This window comes from Salvelinus fontinalis, chromosome 34 (genome assembly GCF_029448725.1).
Source record: "Salvelinus fontinalis isolate EN_2023a chromosome 34, ASM2944872v1, whole genome shotgun sequence".
NCBI lineage: Eukaryota > Metazoa > Chordata > Actinopteri > Salmoniformes > Salmonidae > Salvelinus > Salvelinus fontinalis.
Window position 1 is genome coordinate 35,499,166 of NC_074698.1, and position 19,796 is coordinate 35,518,961.

Genomic DNA, 19,796 nt, shown 5'->3' on the forward strand with positions numbered 1-19,796 from the left:
ATCCCTGGAAATGAGCTTTAAAACCAACATTTCCTCTCAGCTCCATGGCAGAATATGTAGATCCCTGGAAATTAGCTTTAAAACCAACATTTTCTCTCAGCTCCATGGCAGAATATGTAGATCCCTGGAAATTAGCTTTAAAACCAACATTTCCTCTCAGCTCCATGGCAGAATATGTAGATCCCTGGAAATTAGCTTTAAAACCAACATTTTCTCTCAGCTCCATGGCAGAATATGTAGATCCCTGGAAATTAGCTTTAAAATTGAAACATTTTCTCTCAGCTCCATGACAGAATATGTAGATCCCTGGAAATTAGCTTTAAAACCAATATTTTCTCTCAGCTCCATGTCAGAATATGTAGAATCCCTGGAAATTAGCTTTAAAATTGCAACATTTTCTCTCAGCTCCATGGTAAAATGTGTAGAATTGCAGGAAATTAACTTTAAAATTGCAAAAATGTATCTCGGTTCCATGGACAAATACTGAGAATTGCTGGAAATTGTCTTAAAAATACTAAAATTGCAAAAAAATATTGTTTTAAATATCAAGATGGAGGCCTCTGAAATTCAGCCGTGCTGACCGTGCCCATTGCCACGCCCACCACCTAAGACCATTTTTGATCCATAAAAAACCCTGTATGACCACCTATCTATAACTACTATCTGAACACTACTTATATTCTATACCAGGTACACAACCTATAACTACTATCTGATCACTACCAGGTACAATAACTATTGTATCTATAACTACTATCTGAACACTACCAGGTACAATACCTACTGTATCTATAACTACGATCTGATCACTACCAGGTACAATAACTACTGTATCTATAACTACGATCTAAACACTACCAGGTACAATAACTACTGTATCTATAACTACTATCTGAACACTACCAGGTACAATAACTACTGTATCTATAACTACTATCTAAACACTACTAGGTACAATAACTACTGTATCTATAACTACTATCTGATCACTACCAGGTACAATAACTATTGTATCTATAACTACTATCTGAACACTACCAGGTACAATACCTACTGTATCTATAACTACGATCTGATCACTACCAGGTACAATAACTACTGTATCTATAACTACGATCTAAACACTACCAGGTACAATAACTACTGTATCTATAACTACTATCTGAACACTACCAGGTACAATAACTACTGTATCTATAACTACTGTCTAAACACTACTAGGTACAATAACTACTGTATCTATAACTACTATCTGAACACGACCAGGTACAATACCTACTGTATCTACAACTACTATCTGCTCACTACCAGGTACAATAACTATTGTATCTATAACTACTATCTGATCACTACCAGGTACAATAACTATTGTATCTATAACTACTATCTGATCACTACCAGGTACAATAACTACTGTATCTATAACTACTATCTGATCACTACCAGGTACAATAACTGTTGTATCTATAACTACTATCTGATCACTACCAGGTACAATAACTGTTGTATCTATAACTACTATCTGATCACTACCAGGTACAATAACTGTTGTATCTATAACTACTATCTGATCACTACCAGGTACAATACCTGTTGTATCTATAACTACTATCTGATCACTACCAGGTACAATAACTGTTGTATCTATAACTACTATCTGATCACTACCAGGTACAATAACTATTGTATCTATAACTACTATCTGATCACTACCAGGTACAATACCTGTTGTATCTATAACTACTATCTGATCACTACCAGGTACAATACCTGTTGTATCTATAACTACTATCTGATCACTACCAGGTACAATACCTGTTGTATCTATAACTACTATCTGATCACTACCAGGTACAATAACTGTTGTATCTATAACTACTATCTGATCACTACCAGGTACAATAACTGTTGTATCTATAACTACTATCTGATCACTACCAGGTACAATACCTGTTGTATCTATAACTACTATCTGATCACTACCAGGTACAATAACTATTGTATCTATAACTACTATCTGATCACTACCAGGTACAATACCTACTGTATCTATAACTACTATCTGATCACTACCAGGTACAATAACTATTGTATCTATAACTACTATCTGATCACTACCAGGTACAATACCTGTTGTATCTATAACTACTATCTGATCACTACCAGGTACAATAACTATTGTATCTATAACTACTATCTGATCACTACCAGGTACAATAACTATTGTATCTATAACTACTATCTGATTACTACCAGGTACAATAACTATTGTATCTATAACTACTATCTGATCACTACCAGGTACAATACCTACTGTATCTATAACTACTATCTGATCACTACCAGGTACAATAACTACTGTATCTATAACTACTATCTGATCACTACTAGGTACAATACCTACTGTATCTATAACTACTATCTGATCACTACCCGGTACAATAACTACTGTATCTATAACTACTATCTGATCACTACCAGGTACAATAACTACTGTATCTATAATTACTATCTGATCACTACCAGGTACAATAACTACTGTATCTATAACTACTATCTGATCACTACCAGGTACAATACCTACTGTATCTATAACTACTATCTGATCACTACCAGGTACAATACCTGTTGTATCTATAACTACTATCTGATCACTACCAGGTACAATAACTATTGTATCTATAACTACTATCTGATCACTACCAGGTACAATACCTACTGTATCTATAACTACTATCTGATCACTACCAGGTACAATAACTATTGTATCTATAACTACTATCTGATCACTACCAGGTACAATACCTGTTGTATCTATAACTACTATCTGATCACTACCAGGTACAATAACTATTGTATCTATAACTACTATCTGATCACTACCAGGTACAATAACTATTGTATCTATAACTACTATCTGATTACTACCAGGTACAATAACTATTGTATCTATAACTACTATCTGATCACTACCAGGTACAATACCTACTGTATCTATAACTACTATCTGATCACTACCAGGTACAATAACTACTGTATCTATAACTACTATCTGATCACTACTAGGTACAATACCTACTGTATCTATAACTACTATCTGATCACTACCCGGTACAATAACTACTGTATCTATAACTACTATCTGATCACTACCAGGTACAATAACTACTGTATCTATAATTACTATCTGATCACTACCAGGTACAATAACTACTGTATCTATAACTACTATCTGATCACTACCAGGTACAATACCTACTGTATCTATAACTACTATCTGATCACTACCAGGTACAATAACTACTGTATCTATAACTACTATCTGATCACTACCAGGTACAATAACTACTCTATCTATAACTACTATCTGATCACTACCAGGTACAATAACTGTTGTATCTATAACTACCAGGTACAATAACTACTGTATCCACAACTAATATCTGATCACTACCAGTTACAATAACTACTGTATCTATAACTACTATCTGATCACTACCAGGTACAATACCTACTGTATCTATAACTACTATCTGATCACTACCAGGTACAATACCTACTGTATCTATAACTACTATCTGATCACTACCAGGTACAATAACTACTGTATCTATAACTACTATCTGATCACTACCAGGTACAATAACTGTTGTATCTATAACTACTATCTGATCACTACCAGGTACAATACCTGTTGTATCTATAACTACTATCTGATCACTACCAGGTACAATAACTATTGTATCTATAACTACTATCTGATCACTACCAGGTACAATACCTGTTGTATCTATAACTACTATCTGATCACTACCAGGTACAATACCTGTTGTATCTATAACTACTATCTGATCACTACCAGGTACAATACCTGTTGTATCTATAACTACTATCTGATCACTACCAGGTACAATAACTATTGTATCTATAACTACTATCTGATCACTACCAGGTACAATACCTACTGTATCTATAACTACTATCTGATCACTACCAGGTACAATAACTATTGTATCTATAACTACTATCTGATCACTACCAGGTACAATACCTGTTGTATTTATAACTACTATCTGATCACTACCAGGTACAATAACTATTGTATCTATAACTACTATCTGATCACTACCAGGTACAATAACTATTGTATCTATAACTACTATCTGATTACTACCAGGTACAATAACTATTGTATCTATAACTACTATCTGATCACTACCAGGTACAATACCTACTGTATCTATAACTACTATCTGATCACTACCAGGTACAATAACTACTGTATCTATAACTACTATCTGATCACTACCAGGTACAATAACTACTGTATCTATAACTACTATCTGATCACTACCAGGTACAATAACTACTGTATCTATAACTACTATCTGATCACTACCAGGTACAATAACTACTGTATCTATAACTACTATCTGATCACTACCAGGTACAATAACTACTCTATCTATAACTACTATCTGATCACTACCAGGTACAATAACTACTGTATCTATAACTACTATCTGATCACTACCAGGTACAATAACTACTGTATCTATAACTACTATCTGAACACTACCAGGTACAATAACTACTGTATCCACAACTAATATCTGATCACTACCAGGTACAATAACTACTGTATCTATAACTACTATCTGATCACTACCAGGTACAATACCTACTGTATCTATAACTACTATCTGAACACTACCAGGTACAATAACTACTGTATCTATAACTACTATCTGATCACTACCAGGTACAATAACTACTGTATCTATAACTACTATCTGATCACTACCAGGTACAATACCTGTTGTATCTATAACTACTATCTGATCACTACCAGGTACAATAACTATTGTATCTATAACTACTATCTGATCACTACCAGGTACAATACCTGTTGTATCTATAACTACTATCTGATCACTACCAGGTACAATAACTATTGTATCTATAACTACTATCTGATTACTACCAGGTACAATAACTATTGTATCTATAACTACTATCTGATCACTACCAGGTACAATACCTACTGTATCTATAACTACTATCTGATCACTACCAGGTACAATAACTACTGTATCTATAACTACTATCTGATCACTACCAGGTACAATACCTACTGTATCTATAACTACTATCTGATCACTACCCGGTACAATAACTACTGTATCTATAACTACTATCTGATCACTACCAGGTACAATAACTACTGTATCTATAACTACTATCTGAACACTACCAGGTACAATAACTACTGTATCCACAACTAATATCTGATCACTACCAGGTACAATAACTACTGTATCTATAACTACTATCTGATCACTACCAGGTACAATACCTACTGTATCTATAACTACTATCTGATCACTACCAGGTACAATAACTACTGTATCTATAACTACTATCTGATCACTACCAGGTACAATAACTGTTGTATCTATAACTACTATCTGATCACTACCAGGTACAATAACTGTTGTATCTATAACTACTATCTGATCACTACCAGGATTCTATACCAGATACAACTGCACCTCCCCCATATGGACTCTCTCAACACGACTGATATCATCCAGTGGTGTGTCATACTTTTGTATGAACTGACATATAGCTTCTCTGTCCTTCAGGACCACAAAGGAAATAAGCCACTGTCTTTATTGTGCTATCGCTGTCACATTCGGAACAACTTTGTACTGTGTAGATTGTTTTACTGTGCAATCAAATCCATCCCTGTCTGCAGCCATTGACAAACTGACTGAGAAGTCTCAGGTGTCAGAGGATGGCACCATGATCTCTGTGCTGAAGATGGAGCATTCACACGCGTCACACCACACACCCCAGGCTGACCACACACCCCAGGCTGTCCACTCACCCCAGGCTGACCACACACCCCAGGCTGACCACACACCCCAGGCTGTCCACAGCGCCATTGTAGGGGCCAGCGACACAGAGTCTGTTTCTGGAAGGGACAATGAGGTAAGACTGTGTGTGTGTGTGTGTGTGTGTGTGTGTGTGTGTGTGTGTGTGTGTGTGTGTGTGTGTGTGTGTGTGTGTGTGTGTGTGTGTGTGTGTGTGTGTGTGTGTGTGTGTGTGTGTGTGTACGAACACATGGGTACGTGCGATCTTGTGTGTATGTGTATGTGTGTGCACCAGTCATCAGTGTTCTATGTTCTCAGGATGTTTTCTACACGGAGGCAGAGATGGAGAGAAGGCGCATGTCAAGCACATCATCCACCATCTCCTGTACCTCTCAATCTCACTGGGCCCCTACACCAGACTGGGTGAGTAGGTATCAATCTTACTGGGCCCCTACACCAGACTGGGTGAGTAGGTATCAATCTCACTGGGCCCCTACACCAGACTGGGTGAGTAGGTATCAATCTCACTGGGCCCCTACACCAGACTGGGTGAGTAGGTATCAATCTCACTGGGCCCCTACACCAGACTGGGTGAGTAGGTATCAATCTCACTGTGCCCCTACACCAGACTGGGTGAGTAGGTATCAATCTCACTGGGCCCCTACACCAGACTGGGTGAGTAGGTATCAATCTCACTGGGCCCCTACACCAGACTGGGTGAGTAGGTATCAATCTTACTGGGCCCCTACACCAGACTGGGTGTGTAGGTATCAATCTCACTGGGCCCCTACACCAGACTGGGTGAGTAGGTATCAATCTCACTGGGCCCCTACACCAGACTGGGTGAGTAGGTATCAATCTCACTGGGCCCCTACACCAGACTGGGTGAGTAGGTATCAATCTTACTGGGCCCCTACACCAGACTGGGTGAGTAGGTATCAATCTCACTGGGCCCCTACACCAGACTGGGTGAGTAGGTATCAATCTCACTGGGCCCCTACACCAGACTGGGTGAGTAGGTATCAATCTTACTGGGCCCCTACACCAGACTGGGTGAGTAGGTATCAATCTCACTGGGCCCCTACACCAGACTGGGTGAGTAGGTATCAATCTTACTGGCCCCTACACCAGACTGGGTGAGTAGGTATCAATCTTACTGGGCCCCTACACCAGACTGGGTGAGTAGGTATCAATCTTACTGGGCCCCTACACCAGACTGGGTGAGTAGGTATCAATCTCACTGGGCCCCTACACCAGACTGGGTGAGTAGGTGTCAATCTTACTGGGCCCCTACACCAGACTGGGTGAGTAGGTATCAATCTTACTGGGCCCCTACACCAGACTGGGTGAGTAGGTATCAATCTCACTGGGCCCCTACACCAGACTGGGTGAGTAGGTATCAATCTTACTGGGCCCCTACACCAGACTGGGTGAGTAGGTATCAATCTTACTGGGCCCCTACACCAGACTGGGTGAGTAGGTATCAATCTTACTGGGCCCCTACACCAGACTGGGTGAGTAGGTATCAATCTCACTGGGTCCCTACACCAGACTGGGTGAGTAGTTATCAATCTTACTGTGCCCCTACACCAGACTGGGTGAGTAGGTATCAATCTTACTGGGCCCTACACCAGACTGGGTGAGTAGGTATCAATCTCACTGGGCCCCTACACCAGACTGGGTGAGTAGGTATCAATCTCACTGGGCCCCTACACCAGACTGGGTGAGTAGGTATCAATCTTACTGTGCCCCTACACCAGACTGGGTGAGTAGGTATCAATCTTACTGGGCCTTACACCAGACTGGGTGAGTAGGTATCAATCTCACTGGGCCCCTACACCAGACTGGGTGAGTAGGTATCAATCTCACTGGGCCCCTACACCAGACTGGGTGTGTAGGTATCAATCTTACTGGGCCCTACACCAGACTGGGTGAGTAGGTATCAATCTCACTGGGCCCCTACACCAGACTGGGTGAGTAGGTATCAATCTTACTGTGCCCCTACACCAGACTGGGTGAGTAGGTATCAATCTTACTGGGCCCTACACCAGACTGGGTGAGTAGGTATCAATCTTACTTTGCCCCTACACCAGACTGGGTGAGTAGGTATCAATCTCACTGGTCCCCTACACCAGACTGGGTGAGTAGGTATCAATCTCACTGGTCCCTACACCAGACTGGGTGAGTAAGTATCAATCTCACTGGTCCCTACACCAGACTGGGTGAGTAGTTTTAATAGTAATATGATAATATTGTCATTTCGAAGACGGTTTAATTCAAGGCCACTTAAAGAACTGTCAACATGGACAGTGACACATGTATTCAGTAAGTGGCCTATGCGGGACTCAAACCAACAACCCTGATGTTGCCGTCGCCACACTCTAACTCACAACCCTGGTGTTGGAATCACCACACTCTAACCCACAACCCTGGTGTTGCCATGGCCACACTCTAACCCACAACCCTGGTGTTGCCATGGCCACACTGTAACCCACAACCCTGGTGTTGCCATGGCCACACTCTAACCCACAACCCTGGTGTTGCCATGGCCACACTCTAACCCACAACCCTGGTGTTGCCATCACCACACTCTAACCCACAACCCTGGAGTTGCCATTGCCACACTCTAACCCACAACCCTGGTGTTTCCATCACCACACTCTAACCCACAACCCTGGAGTTGCCATCACCACACTCTAACCCACAACCCTGGTGTTGCCATGGCCACACTCTAACCCACAACCCTGGTGTTGCCATGGCCACACTCTAACCCACAACCCTGGTGTTGCCATGGCCACACTCTAAAACACAACCCTGGTGTTGCCATGGCCACACTCTAACCCACAACCCTGGTGTTGCCAACACCACACTCTAACCCACAACCCTGGTGTTGCCATCGCCACACTCTAAACCACAACCCTGGTGTTGCCATCGCCACACTCTAAACCCACAACCCTGGTGTGGCCATGGCCACACTCTAACCCACAACCCTGGTGTTGCCATCGCCACACTCTAAACCCACAACCCTGGTGTTGCCATGGCCACACTCTAACCCATAACCCTGGTGTTGCCATGGCCACACTCTAACCCATAACCCTGGTGGTGCCATGGCCACACTCTAACCCATAACCCTGGTGGTGCCATGTCCACACTCTAAACCACAACCCTGGTGTTGCCATGGCCACACTCTAACCCATAACCCTGGTGTTGCCATGGCCACACTCTAAACCACAACCCTGGTGTTGCCATGGCCACACTCTAACCCACAACCCTGGTGTTGCCATCACCACACTCTAACCCAAAACCCTGGTGTTGCCATCACCACACTCTAACCCACAACCCTGGTGTTGCCATCACCACACTCTAACCCACAACCCTGGAGTTGCCATCACCACACTCTAACCCACAACCCTGGTGTTGCCATGGCCACACTCTAACCCACAACCCTGGTGTTGCCATGGCCACACTCTAACCCACAACCCTGGTGTTGCCAACACCACACTCTAAACCACAACCCTGGTGTTGCCATCGCCACACTCTAAACCCACAACCCTGGTGTTGCCATGGCCACACTCTAACCCATAACCCTGGTGTTGCCATCGCCACACTCTAAACCCACAACCCTGGTGTTGCCATGGCCACACTCTAACCCATAACCCTGGTGTTGCCATGGCCACACTCTAACCCACAACCCTGGTGTTGCCATCACCACACTCTAACCCAGAACCCTTTTGTTGCCATCACCACACTCTAACCCAAAACCCTGGTGTTGCCATCACCACACTCTAACCCAAAACCCTGGTGTTGCCATCACCACACTCTAACCCAAAACCCTGGTGTTGCCATCACCACACTCTAACCCAAAACCCTGGTGTTGCCATCACCACACTCTAACCCAAAACCCTGGTGTTGCCATCACCACACTCTAACCCAAAACCCTGGTGTTGCCATGGCCACACTCTAACCCACAACCCTGGTGTTGCCATGGCCACACTCTAACCCACAACCCTGGTGTTGCCATGGCCACACTCTAAACCACAACCCTGGTGTTGCCATGGCCACACTCTAACCCACAACCCTGGTGTTGCCATGGCCACACTCTAACCCACAACCCTGGTGTTGCCATGGCCACACTCTAACCCACAACCCTGGTGTTGCCATGGCCACACTCTAACCCACAACCCTGGTGTTGCCATCGCCACACTCTAACCCACAACCCTGGTGTTGCCATGGCCACACTCTAAACCACAACCCTGATGTTGCCATGGCCACACTCTAACTCACAACCCTGGTGTTGCCATGGCCACACTCTAACCCACAACCCTGGTGTTGCCATGGCCACACTCTAAACCACAGATCCATTCTAGATTTAACCCTCTGCAAGGGTTTTACCCAGCACCAAAAATGGTTCCCCCAAACTGAAGAACCCTGTATGGTTCTACTTAGCACCTTTTGTTCTAAGAGTGTAACGTGTCCCTTCCTTCTCCCTCAGGTCCTTTCCTGGAAGTGTAAGCTCCCCCTACAGACCATAATGCGTCTGCTGCAGGTGCTGGTCCCGCAGGTTGAGAAGATCTGTATTGACAAGTAAGTCAAACATCACTGGTCATATAGGTCATCAAAGGTTTACTTCTATGAAGTGTCAGTAGATGCACTGAAGTTATATTATTATATATATTATGTTATATTATTATTTATTTTCTAGCTTTGCTCCCAACCCCCCCATACAACACACACCATCCATTTTGGAAGAAACACTTTAATGACTGATGATATTTAAATATCTGTTTTTATGTATGTGGAGCCAAAGAGAAATGTGCACCTTACGTGGACAATAAGGTTTTCCTGATTCTAATTGTAACAAGATATTTTCCCTCTCTCTCAGAGGTTTGACAGACGAGTCTGAGATCCTGAAGTTCCTCCAGCATGGTACCCTGGTGGGCCTCCTGCCCGTCCCCCATCCCATCCTCATCCGGAAGTACCAGGCCAATGCCGGCACGGCCATGTGGTTCCGCACCTACATGTGGGGAGTGGTCTACCTGCGGTGAGTAGGGCATGTTGGGAGCTGTAGTCCTATGGCATTTCACTAATTTTCATGATTCATGTGGGGTTTCATCTGTGCACTTCTTTTTTCTGGGATGTGTTCATTTGGCAACAAACAGAAGAAAATGAATTAAGCAAGGAGGGACTTCCTGGTCTTGTACAATAAGAAACACTTGTTTTCGTTTCTCCATTGGATTTTTTTTTTCAAATGTTCCAATGCTTTCTATCTTCCTCTTAGATCTAAGATGAAATAGTCTTCCAATGTTTTCCAATGCATTTTACATTTTAAACCTTTATTTGTCTTCACAGCAACGTGGACCCGCCCATCTGGTACGACACGGACGTACGTCTCTTTGAGATCCAGAAGATGTAGATAACAGGAAAGAGATGTTGACTGAAGATGGGACTACTTCCTGTCTTGTTCCTGCCCCTTTCTCCTACTGGCACTCTCTCCCTTGAACCTCACCTACCTTCAACTTGTCTCATCATCATCATCATCATCATGCTTGCCCCTCACACCTTCTCTTTGACTTTCCCCTGATTATGAAAACGTAATGTGGACAATATTGAGAAAGGGGGGGATAGCTAGCATCTACTCCTAAAGCAGGAGGTTGAGTTGTACAGGGTTCAAATTACAGGGGGGCTAAGAGGGGCTGGGCACCCCTTTTACAAATCAGCACCCCATATAAGAAATAAAATATCTATGTGAAGCCATACCAGAAGTGTCGAAGACATAAACAATGGGCACCCACAAGGGTCAATGTGTAATTCAAACCCCTAGAGTTGGATGAGGATAGGATTGGACTATTATCTACACTGTGTATCTGTAAGTACACCCTGAAACCTCAAGACTACAGAATGTCTGTCAAAGCACTGAGACATTAGAGTGTTAGTAAGCAAACTGTCTTTCCATCTCCCCTTCCTAATCATGGACTCCATGTTAAAGCTCTGTGTGAAAACACAGCTTTGATGGAGAGAGTATGGGAGACATTGATTACACTTTATTATGACCTTTATGAATAAGACATTATATAAACGTATACATGTTTATAAATTATTATACATTTGTAGGAATTCCAATGCTTCTAAATGCAGAAATGTTTACTGTTGCTTATTCATGAAATGTATTATAAAGTGTCAAAATTACGCTTTTAGACAGCAGCCTAAAATATTCTCGGATGGCATTGCTATTTCACATTAATTGTATTTAATTGACACATTAAAGTGAGAACGTGTCATGTTGTGAAATTGCACTCCTCCAACGAGACCTTACTGCTGTGTTCTTTGTAAAGTGGCAATGTGACAAGGTACTGTATCTCGTCAAGAACTTGAAAAGGACACTATTGTCTGTTCCAGACTGAAAGAAACAGATATCCAAACTGACTTTATGTTACTGTGTAAAAGTCAACGGCTATATCTTACATGTACATGTTATATTTGTCTGCATATCGTTCTACAATCAGCATTGTCCACTGGAAATACTGTGCTTGATGTCTAAACTAGTATTTTTTTTCTTGAATTATACAGAATAATACTATATTATAAGCTATTCATAAAGGAACCAGCAAAGTCTTTCAATTCTTTTATTTCATTAGTATTTGTTTTTATAAAGGATCCCATAAGTTTCTGCCAAGGCAGCAGTTACTCTTCCTGGGGTCTAGCAACATTAAGGCAGTTATATACCATTTCAAATATTTCATGACTTTACATTTCATAACACTTTTCACAACATATTAAGTGTGTTCCTCAGGCCTTTACTCTACAACCACATATTTACAATACAAAATCTGTATGTACGTGTGTGTAGAGTGGGTATCTTACCATGTGTATGTGTAAGCGTGTGTCTGTACCTTTGTGTGTGTCTCTTCACAGTACCCACTCTTCCATTAGGTGTATTTTTACCTATTTTTTAAATATGATTCTACTGCTTGCATCAGTTACTTGATGTGGAATAGAGTTCCATGTAGCCATGGCTCTACATAATACTGTGCGCCTTCCATAGTCTGTTCTGGACATGGGGACTGTGAAGAGGCCTCTGGTGGCTTGTCTTGTGGAGTATGCATGGGTGTCTGAGCTGTGTGCCAGTAGTTTAAACAGACCTCTGGTGGCTTGTCTTGTGGAGTATGCATGGGTGTCTGAGCTGTGTGCTAGTAGTTTAAACAGACCTCTGGTGGCTTGTCTTGTGGAGTATGCATGGGTGTCTGAGCTGTGTGCTAGTAGTTTAAACAGACCTCTGGTGGCTTGTCTTGTGGAGTATGCATGGGTGTCTGAGCTGTGTGCTAGTAGTTTAAACAGACCTCTGGTGGCTTGTCTTGTGGAGTATGCATGGGTGTCTGAGCTGTGTGCTAGTAGTTTAAACAGACCTCTGGTGGCTTGTCTTGTGGAGTATGCATGGGTGTCTGAGCTGTGTGCTAGTAGTTTAAACAGACCTCTGGTGGCTTGTCTTGTGGAGTATGCATGGGTGTCTGAGCTGTGTGCTAGTAGTTTAAACAGACACGTCGGTGCATTCAACTTGTCAACACTTCTTACAAAAACAATTAGTGATGAAGTCAGTATCTCCTCCACTTTGAGCCTCCATGAGAGAATCACGTGCATATTATTAATGTTAGCTCTTCCTGTACATTTAAGGGCAAGCCGTGTTGCCCTGTTCTGAGACAATTGTAGTTTAACTAACTGCAGCTCTTTTTTAAGTGTTGCAGTGATTTCACCCACTGTAGTAGCTGACGTGTAGAGTGTTGAGTCATCCGCATACATAGACACACTGGCTTTACTAAACAGCTAGTGGTATGTCATTAGTAAAGATTGAAAAAAGTAAAGGGCCTAGACAACTGCCCTGGGGAATTCCTGATTCTACCTGGATTATGTTGGAGAGGCTTCCATTAAAGAACACCCTCTATGTTCTGTTAGACAAGTAACGCTTTATCCACAATATAGCAGGAGGTGTAAAGCCATAACACATACGTTTTTCCAGCAGAAGACTATGATCAATAATGTCAAAAGCCACAATGAAGTCTAACAAAACAGCTCCCACAATCTTTTCAATTTCTTTCCCTCAATCATCAATCATTTGTGTAAGCGCCGTGCTTGTTGAACGTCCTTCCCTTTAAGCGTGCTTCCCTAAAGTTTACTAAGGGTTGGTAACAGGCTGATTGGTCTGCTATTTGAGCCAGTACAGGGGGCTTTATTATTCTTGGGTAGCAGAATTACTTTTGCTTCTCTCCTGGCCTGGGGGCACACACTTTCTACTAGGCTTAGATTGAAGGAATGGCAAATAGGAGTGGCAATATCGTCCGCTATTATTCTGTCATTTTCCATCCAAGTTGTCAGACCCCGGTGGCTTGTCATTGTTGATAGACATTACAATCATATTGCATTTGAAGGGACCATAAGATGTCATATAGAATTTTCTGATATGGAGCTTACTTCCCAGTCAACAACTCATGCACATTTCTATTTAAATTCTGTGACTTTTTTATTAGTTTCATTTTGAGCACACACATTTTATTTCTTGAGGCAAGTCGAAATTCGGTAGCCGAAGTCTTCGTCGGTGATTGGTCAACAGTACTACTCCTAGTAGGAGTGGGAACTATGGACGGGATTCATTCAACGAGACACAACTCTTTTTTTATTAACTTACTTCACCAAACATCTTCGTTTAGATGTGCAGCTGCATGACAGACCTCCTCGGCAAAAAAATGTCAAAATGAATTACACATTTCTGGATTTATCTTAGAATAAATCAGACTATTTTGAGGAAGTGTATACTGGCTATGTTGTTGTTACAGCATCTCAAGAGTTTTTTTTTATCCCTTTGTTTTTCAAGTTAAGTTCTTTAAAGGGAGCATTTGAGGAACAGATGTTTGCTTTGCCTAGCCGAGGTCTGCAAGGAGTATACCGAACCTCCTGTGGCAGTGGTGGGCCGTCAGGGCCAGCAAGGCCTTCTCTGCTGGCCTAAACATCATCAGAATATATATTTTTTAAAATATATTTTCCCACAAATATGTATTAAATTATTCCCCAGGGTAAGAGTTATACTCTTCATTTCATAGCTTTCCTCTTGGTTGCACTGCTTCCAGCCCCAGGTTGAGATTTGGAGGGCTGGTCTTTATGTTAGATCTTTTATCCAATCATATTCAGCCATCATGTGTTGCCAGGGGTCTAAAATCTGCCCTCAGGCCTTCAGAATCAACAGTGCGGGTGCTTGTAGCTTAAAGTGAATGGAAATTAAAATTTAGTGTCAACCAATCAGCTTTAGAGTTGGCTATTGTACGCCTGCTGGCTGGCTCCAGTGTTACAGACGCTACAAAGCCTGTCACAGGCAGGAAAGGGGTTCGTTCGCCACTTTCAAATTCCAACTACGAGCGCTATCAATGGCTCACAGGCTCCGAGAAGCACTGCAAACTGTACTGCTGGGAATGCCTATTATTTGCAAGTGATCGATTTGGTGTTTGGAGCCACACTGGCTTTGCAAACTTGAGTTGTCTAACCAAGGCAGCAACGAGACACCAAAGTCCAGCTGGGCACTAACAAGCAATGGTGCTTTTGAAAACTTTTGGGGACACCCGAGTGGATCTACAGCTCAACGAACAAGCGCGCAGGGCAACGGAGCTGCACAATGAAAAGGTGAAGAAAAATAGGGAAATATTGAAAAGACTCATTGATTGTGTCATGTTTTTGGGTAAACACTGTTTACCCAAAAATGTCAATTTTTGTCAATTTCAAGGTGACACAACGCCTGGTTATACTGCGTTTCTGTCTAAATGTATAGTGTCTAGAGCCATGGCATCATAATGATGGTAATAAGAGGTGGATTAATTCGGGTGGGACTGTGTAGGACCTCACTGAAGGCCCAGGCCCCAGGCCCACGGCACGCCACTGTCCTGTGGTATGTCTTTACACAGTAGTTGTACTTTTTTCTGCTGTTCATTATTTAGTCCATAGGTGGAAGTGTGACATTATTGATCATAGTCTTCTGCTGGAAAAACGTATGTGTTATGGCTTTACACCTCCTCAAATTCCATATAAGTTTCCTTCCTCCCTTCCTTGAAGTAATCACTGACAAAAAAAACATGACTGAACAGGTGAAAGCCTTGTGGGAATCAACCCAATGACCTCACTTTTAATAATGTCATGTAGATCATTCACAGTTTTACACAGCCTTATCGGTGTCTTGGGGAAATAAATTGTAGTGTCACAAAACATCACCTATATCAGCACAACTATACACATTTTGTCTGGTGCAGATAGTTGAGAGAAGAAACTAGCGCAAGTCCTTTCAGGAGGATGTGATGTTCAGTCCTAGCCTGGTCCCAGATCTTGTTTGTGCTGTCTTGCCAACCTGGCAAGGCTGTGTGAATTGTCTATCTGCCAATAACTTTGTCAAGACAGCACAAAAATTGCCTACTTGGCACGACAACACAAACAAACACTGTCAACTTGGCAAGACATAAACAGATCTGGGACCAGGTTAGTTGAGTTATGTCACACGAATACTGCTTCTCAAACCGCCGCATCTGCCGATTTCGCACTTCCGCATCTGCAGTGAAAGGTGGCAGACCATGAGACATCCTGACAATCTGTCTTCAAACTAATATGACCACTCTATGGAAAGAGGAGACATCCTGACAATCGGTCTTCAAACTAATATGACCACTCTATGGAAAGAGGAGACTCTCACGACCACAACCCCCACAAGTGTCACTGGAATCATCTGAAGGTAACCGGTTTTAAAAAATGAATGGAAGTATGGAGGTAGTTTTGTTCCTACCCCCAAAAAAGTATTAAATATGTTTTCAAAAAACATACAAATATTTCCTGAGGTTTCTTATACGTATGTCCTAGATATAGGACAGACACATCAAAACCTTATTCCTTATGATCCATTTTTTGACTGTCTTTTTCAATGTGTTTTGATAGGCTATAGTAGTAAAGGCCAAATTCAATATTTTATCAAATATTTTTTTAAATATTTGTTAAATATATATTTTAATTCTTAATCAAACAGCTAAATGATCCATGGTATGACCTTCTTAATTTATTATTAGAGTTTATATTGTTTCCTTTTACTATATAACAACAATGCAATTTAATTACATTTGGCATTAAACAATAACTTGACAGATATGAATATACAGAGCACACGGAAAGCACCCAGACTCCCCGCCCACACGTCGCCACGCCACAGCCCACTCCAAGACGGACCACATAAAAAACAACCTAATCCATTTTATAACAAGGCTCCAATTCAACAAAATGCAGAAAAAGTCAGGGGGCGTGAACGCCCCCCAAACGCACCGCGCCCACAATGATAGAAAAGGAAACAAACTTTTCATTTTTCACCCACAACCCCCCACCTCCCCCATAACAACTATTACAACAAAAGGAAAAGAGTTTAAAAAATGTAAATAATAATAATAAAATAAATCCCTACCCCTACCACTCATCTATGTATGTCTGTAGTCCATCAGGTCATTACATATTGTTTTCACTTTCTATCTCTGAGAGAAAATGTCCCCAGATGTCAGAAAAGGAAGCGAGTTTACCATTCATTTTATAAATCAATCTTTCATATGAAGCTGTTTCTGCCAAGGCCACATACCATTTACCATTTTTCCGTATTGACTGACCTTCATGTCTGAAAAGTAATGATGGACTGTTGTTTCTCTTTGCTTATTTCAGCTGTTCTTGCAATAATATGGACTTGGTCTTTTACCAAATAGTGCTGTCTTCTGTTTCCCCCCTACCTTGTCACAACACAACTGATTGGCTCAAACGCATTAGGAAGGAAAGAAATTCCACAAATGAACTTTTAACAAGGCACACCTGATAATTGAAATGCATTCCAGGTGACTACCTCATGAACCTGGTTGAGAGAATGCCAAGAGTGTACAAAGCTGTCATCAAGGCAAAGGGGTGCTATTGGAATAATCTCAAATATAAAATATATTTTGATTTGTTTAACACTTTTTTGGTTACTACATGATTCCTTATGTGTTATTTAATAGTTTTGATGTCTTCACTACTATTCTACAATGTAGAAAATAAGAAAAAATTAAGAAAAACCCTTGAATTAGTAGGTGTTCTTAAACTTTTGACAGGTAGTGTATGTCACTCAATTCAGTACTTCCTAGTTCCATGTATCAAACTGTTATTTCAGTTATATTTAAACTAGGAAAATCTAGGTCCTCCCGAGTGGTGCAGTGGTCTAAGGCACTGCATTGATCTCCAGCTGTGGTTCGAGTCCAGGCTTTGACTTAGCCGGCCGCGACCTGAAGACGGGTGGGGGGATGCACAATTGGCTCCGGGTTAGGGTAGGGTTTGGCCGGCAGGGATGTCCTTGTCCCATTGTGCTCTAGTGGCGGGCCGGGCACAATGCGCGCTTACATGGTCGGCTCTCCCGAGTCCGTACTGGAGTTGCAGCAATGAGACAAGACTGTAACTACCAATTGGATACCATGAAAACATTACTGGAAAATCTGAAGAGTCCCCTGCTAATTAAAAACCCAGAAGTTTAATAAATTGTGACAATAAAATAATAACAAAGGTTATAATACCAATATTAAAAACTCAATGCCCCCTTTTCTAAAAATATTTTCAGAATACTTTAAAATCTCAAAAACATCTGGGAAAAAATGTAATAATGGCAATAGGAAAAATAATAACTCCTGATCTACAGCAATTATTTAACCTTTCTCGCCCAGGTGTTCCGCTAGCGGAACACCCACAACATTCCGCTGAAAAGGCAGTGCGCGAAATTCAAAAATATTTTTTTGAAATATTTAACTTTCACACATTATCAAGTCCAATACAGCAAATGAAAGATAAACATCTTGTGAGTCCAGCCAAAGTGTCCGATTTTTTAAATGTTTTACAGCGAAAACACAACATATATTTATGTTAGCTCACCACCAAATCCAAAAAAGCACAGACATTTTTTCACAGCAAATATAGCTTTCACAAAACCCACAAATAGAGATAAAATGAATCACTAACCTTTGAACATCTTCATCAGATGAGTCATATGACATCATGTTACACAATACATTTATGTTTTGTTCGATAATGTGCATATATTTAAAAAAATCTCAGTCTAAATTGGCGCGTTACGTGCAGTAATGTTTTGATTCCAAAACATCTGGTGATTTTGCAAAAATACTCATAATAAACATTGATAAAAGATGCAAGTGTTATTCACAAAATTAAAGATAAACTTATCCTCTATACAACCGCTGTGTCAGATTTCAAAATAAACTTTACGGAAAAAGAATAATCTGAGAACGGCGCTCAGAGCACAATCCAGCCAAAGAAATAGTCGCCATTTTGGCGTCAACAGAAGCTACAAAAACACTATAAATATGCACTTACCTTCGAATAACTTCATCAGAAGGCACTCCCAGGATTCCCAGTTCGACAATAAATGACTGAAAAGTTCCATAAAGCCCATCATTTAGCCACTTGTTGTTAGCATGTTCAGCCCACGAATCGATTTTCATGACGCACGAGCAAAAACTCAAAAAGTTCCGTTACAGGTCGTAGAAACAAGTCAAATGATGTATGCAATCCATATCTAGGATGTGTTTAACATTAATCATCAATAAGGATCCAACCGGAGAATTTCATTGTCTGAAGAAAGAGCATTGGAACGAGAGCACTCTCTCTCGCGCGCAAAATGAGACTGAGAATTTCTGAAGACCACTCAGTAAAATAGCTCCTATGAGCCCCTCCTTTATAGTAGAATCATATAACCAAAATCTAAAGACAGTGACATCTAGTGGAAGCCCTAGGAAGTGTTTACTTATCCATAACTATATGGGGTATCATTTAGCACTGTTTTGAAAATCGAGTTCTCACTTCCTGTTTGGAAGTCTTCTCAGGTTTTTG

At 41.3% G+C, this 19,796-nt stretch overlaps 1 protein-coding gene across 2 annotated transcripts in view; it reads left to right on the forward strand.

Annotated features, from left to right (window-relative positions):
* Window positions 1-12,488, forward strand: part of LOC129833972 (protein HID1-like) — a 55,617-nt gene extending 43,129 nt beyond the window's left edge. For both annotated transcript variants that reach the window (XM_055898788.1, XM_055898789.1), the window contains 5 exons: window positions 5,759-5,994; window positions 6,195-6,299; window positions 10,369-10,460; window positions 10,759-10,917; window positions 11,226-12,488. In XM_055898788.1, the coding sequence (XP_055754763.1) occupies window positions 5,759-5,994; window positions 6,195-6,299; window positions 10,369-10,460; window positions 10,759-10,917; window positions 11,226-11,289 (656 nt within the window). In that variant the 3' untranslated portion in view covers window positions 11,290-12,488. The remainder of the gene's footprint in view (window positions 1-5,758; window positions 5,995-6,194; window positions 6,300-10,368; window positions 10,461-10,758; window positions 10,918-11,225) is intronic.
* The last annotated feature ends 7,308 nt before the right edge of the window (window positions 12,489-19,796 follow it).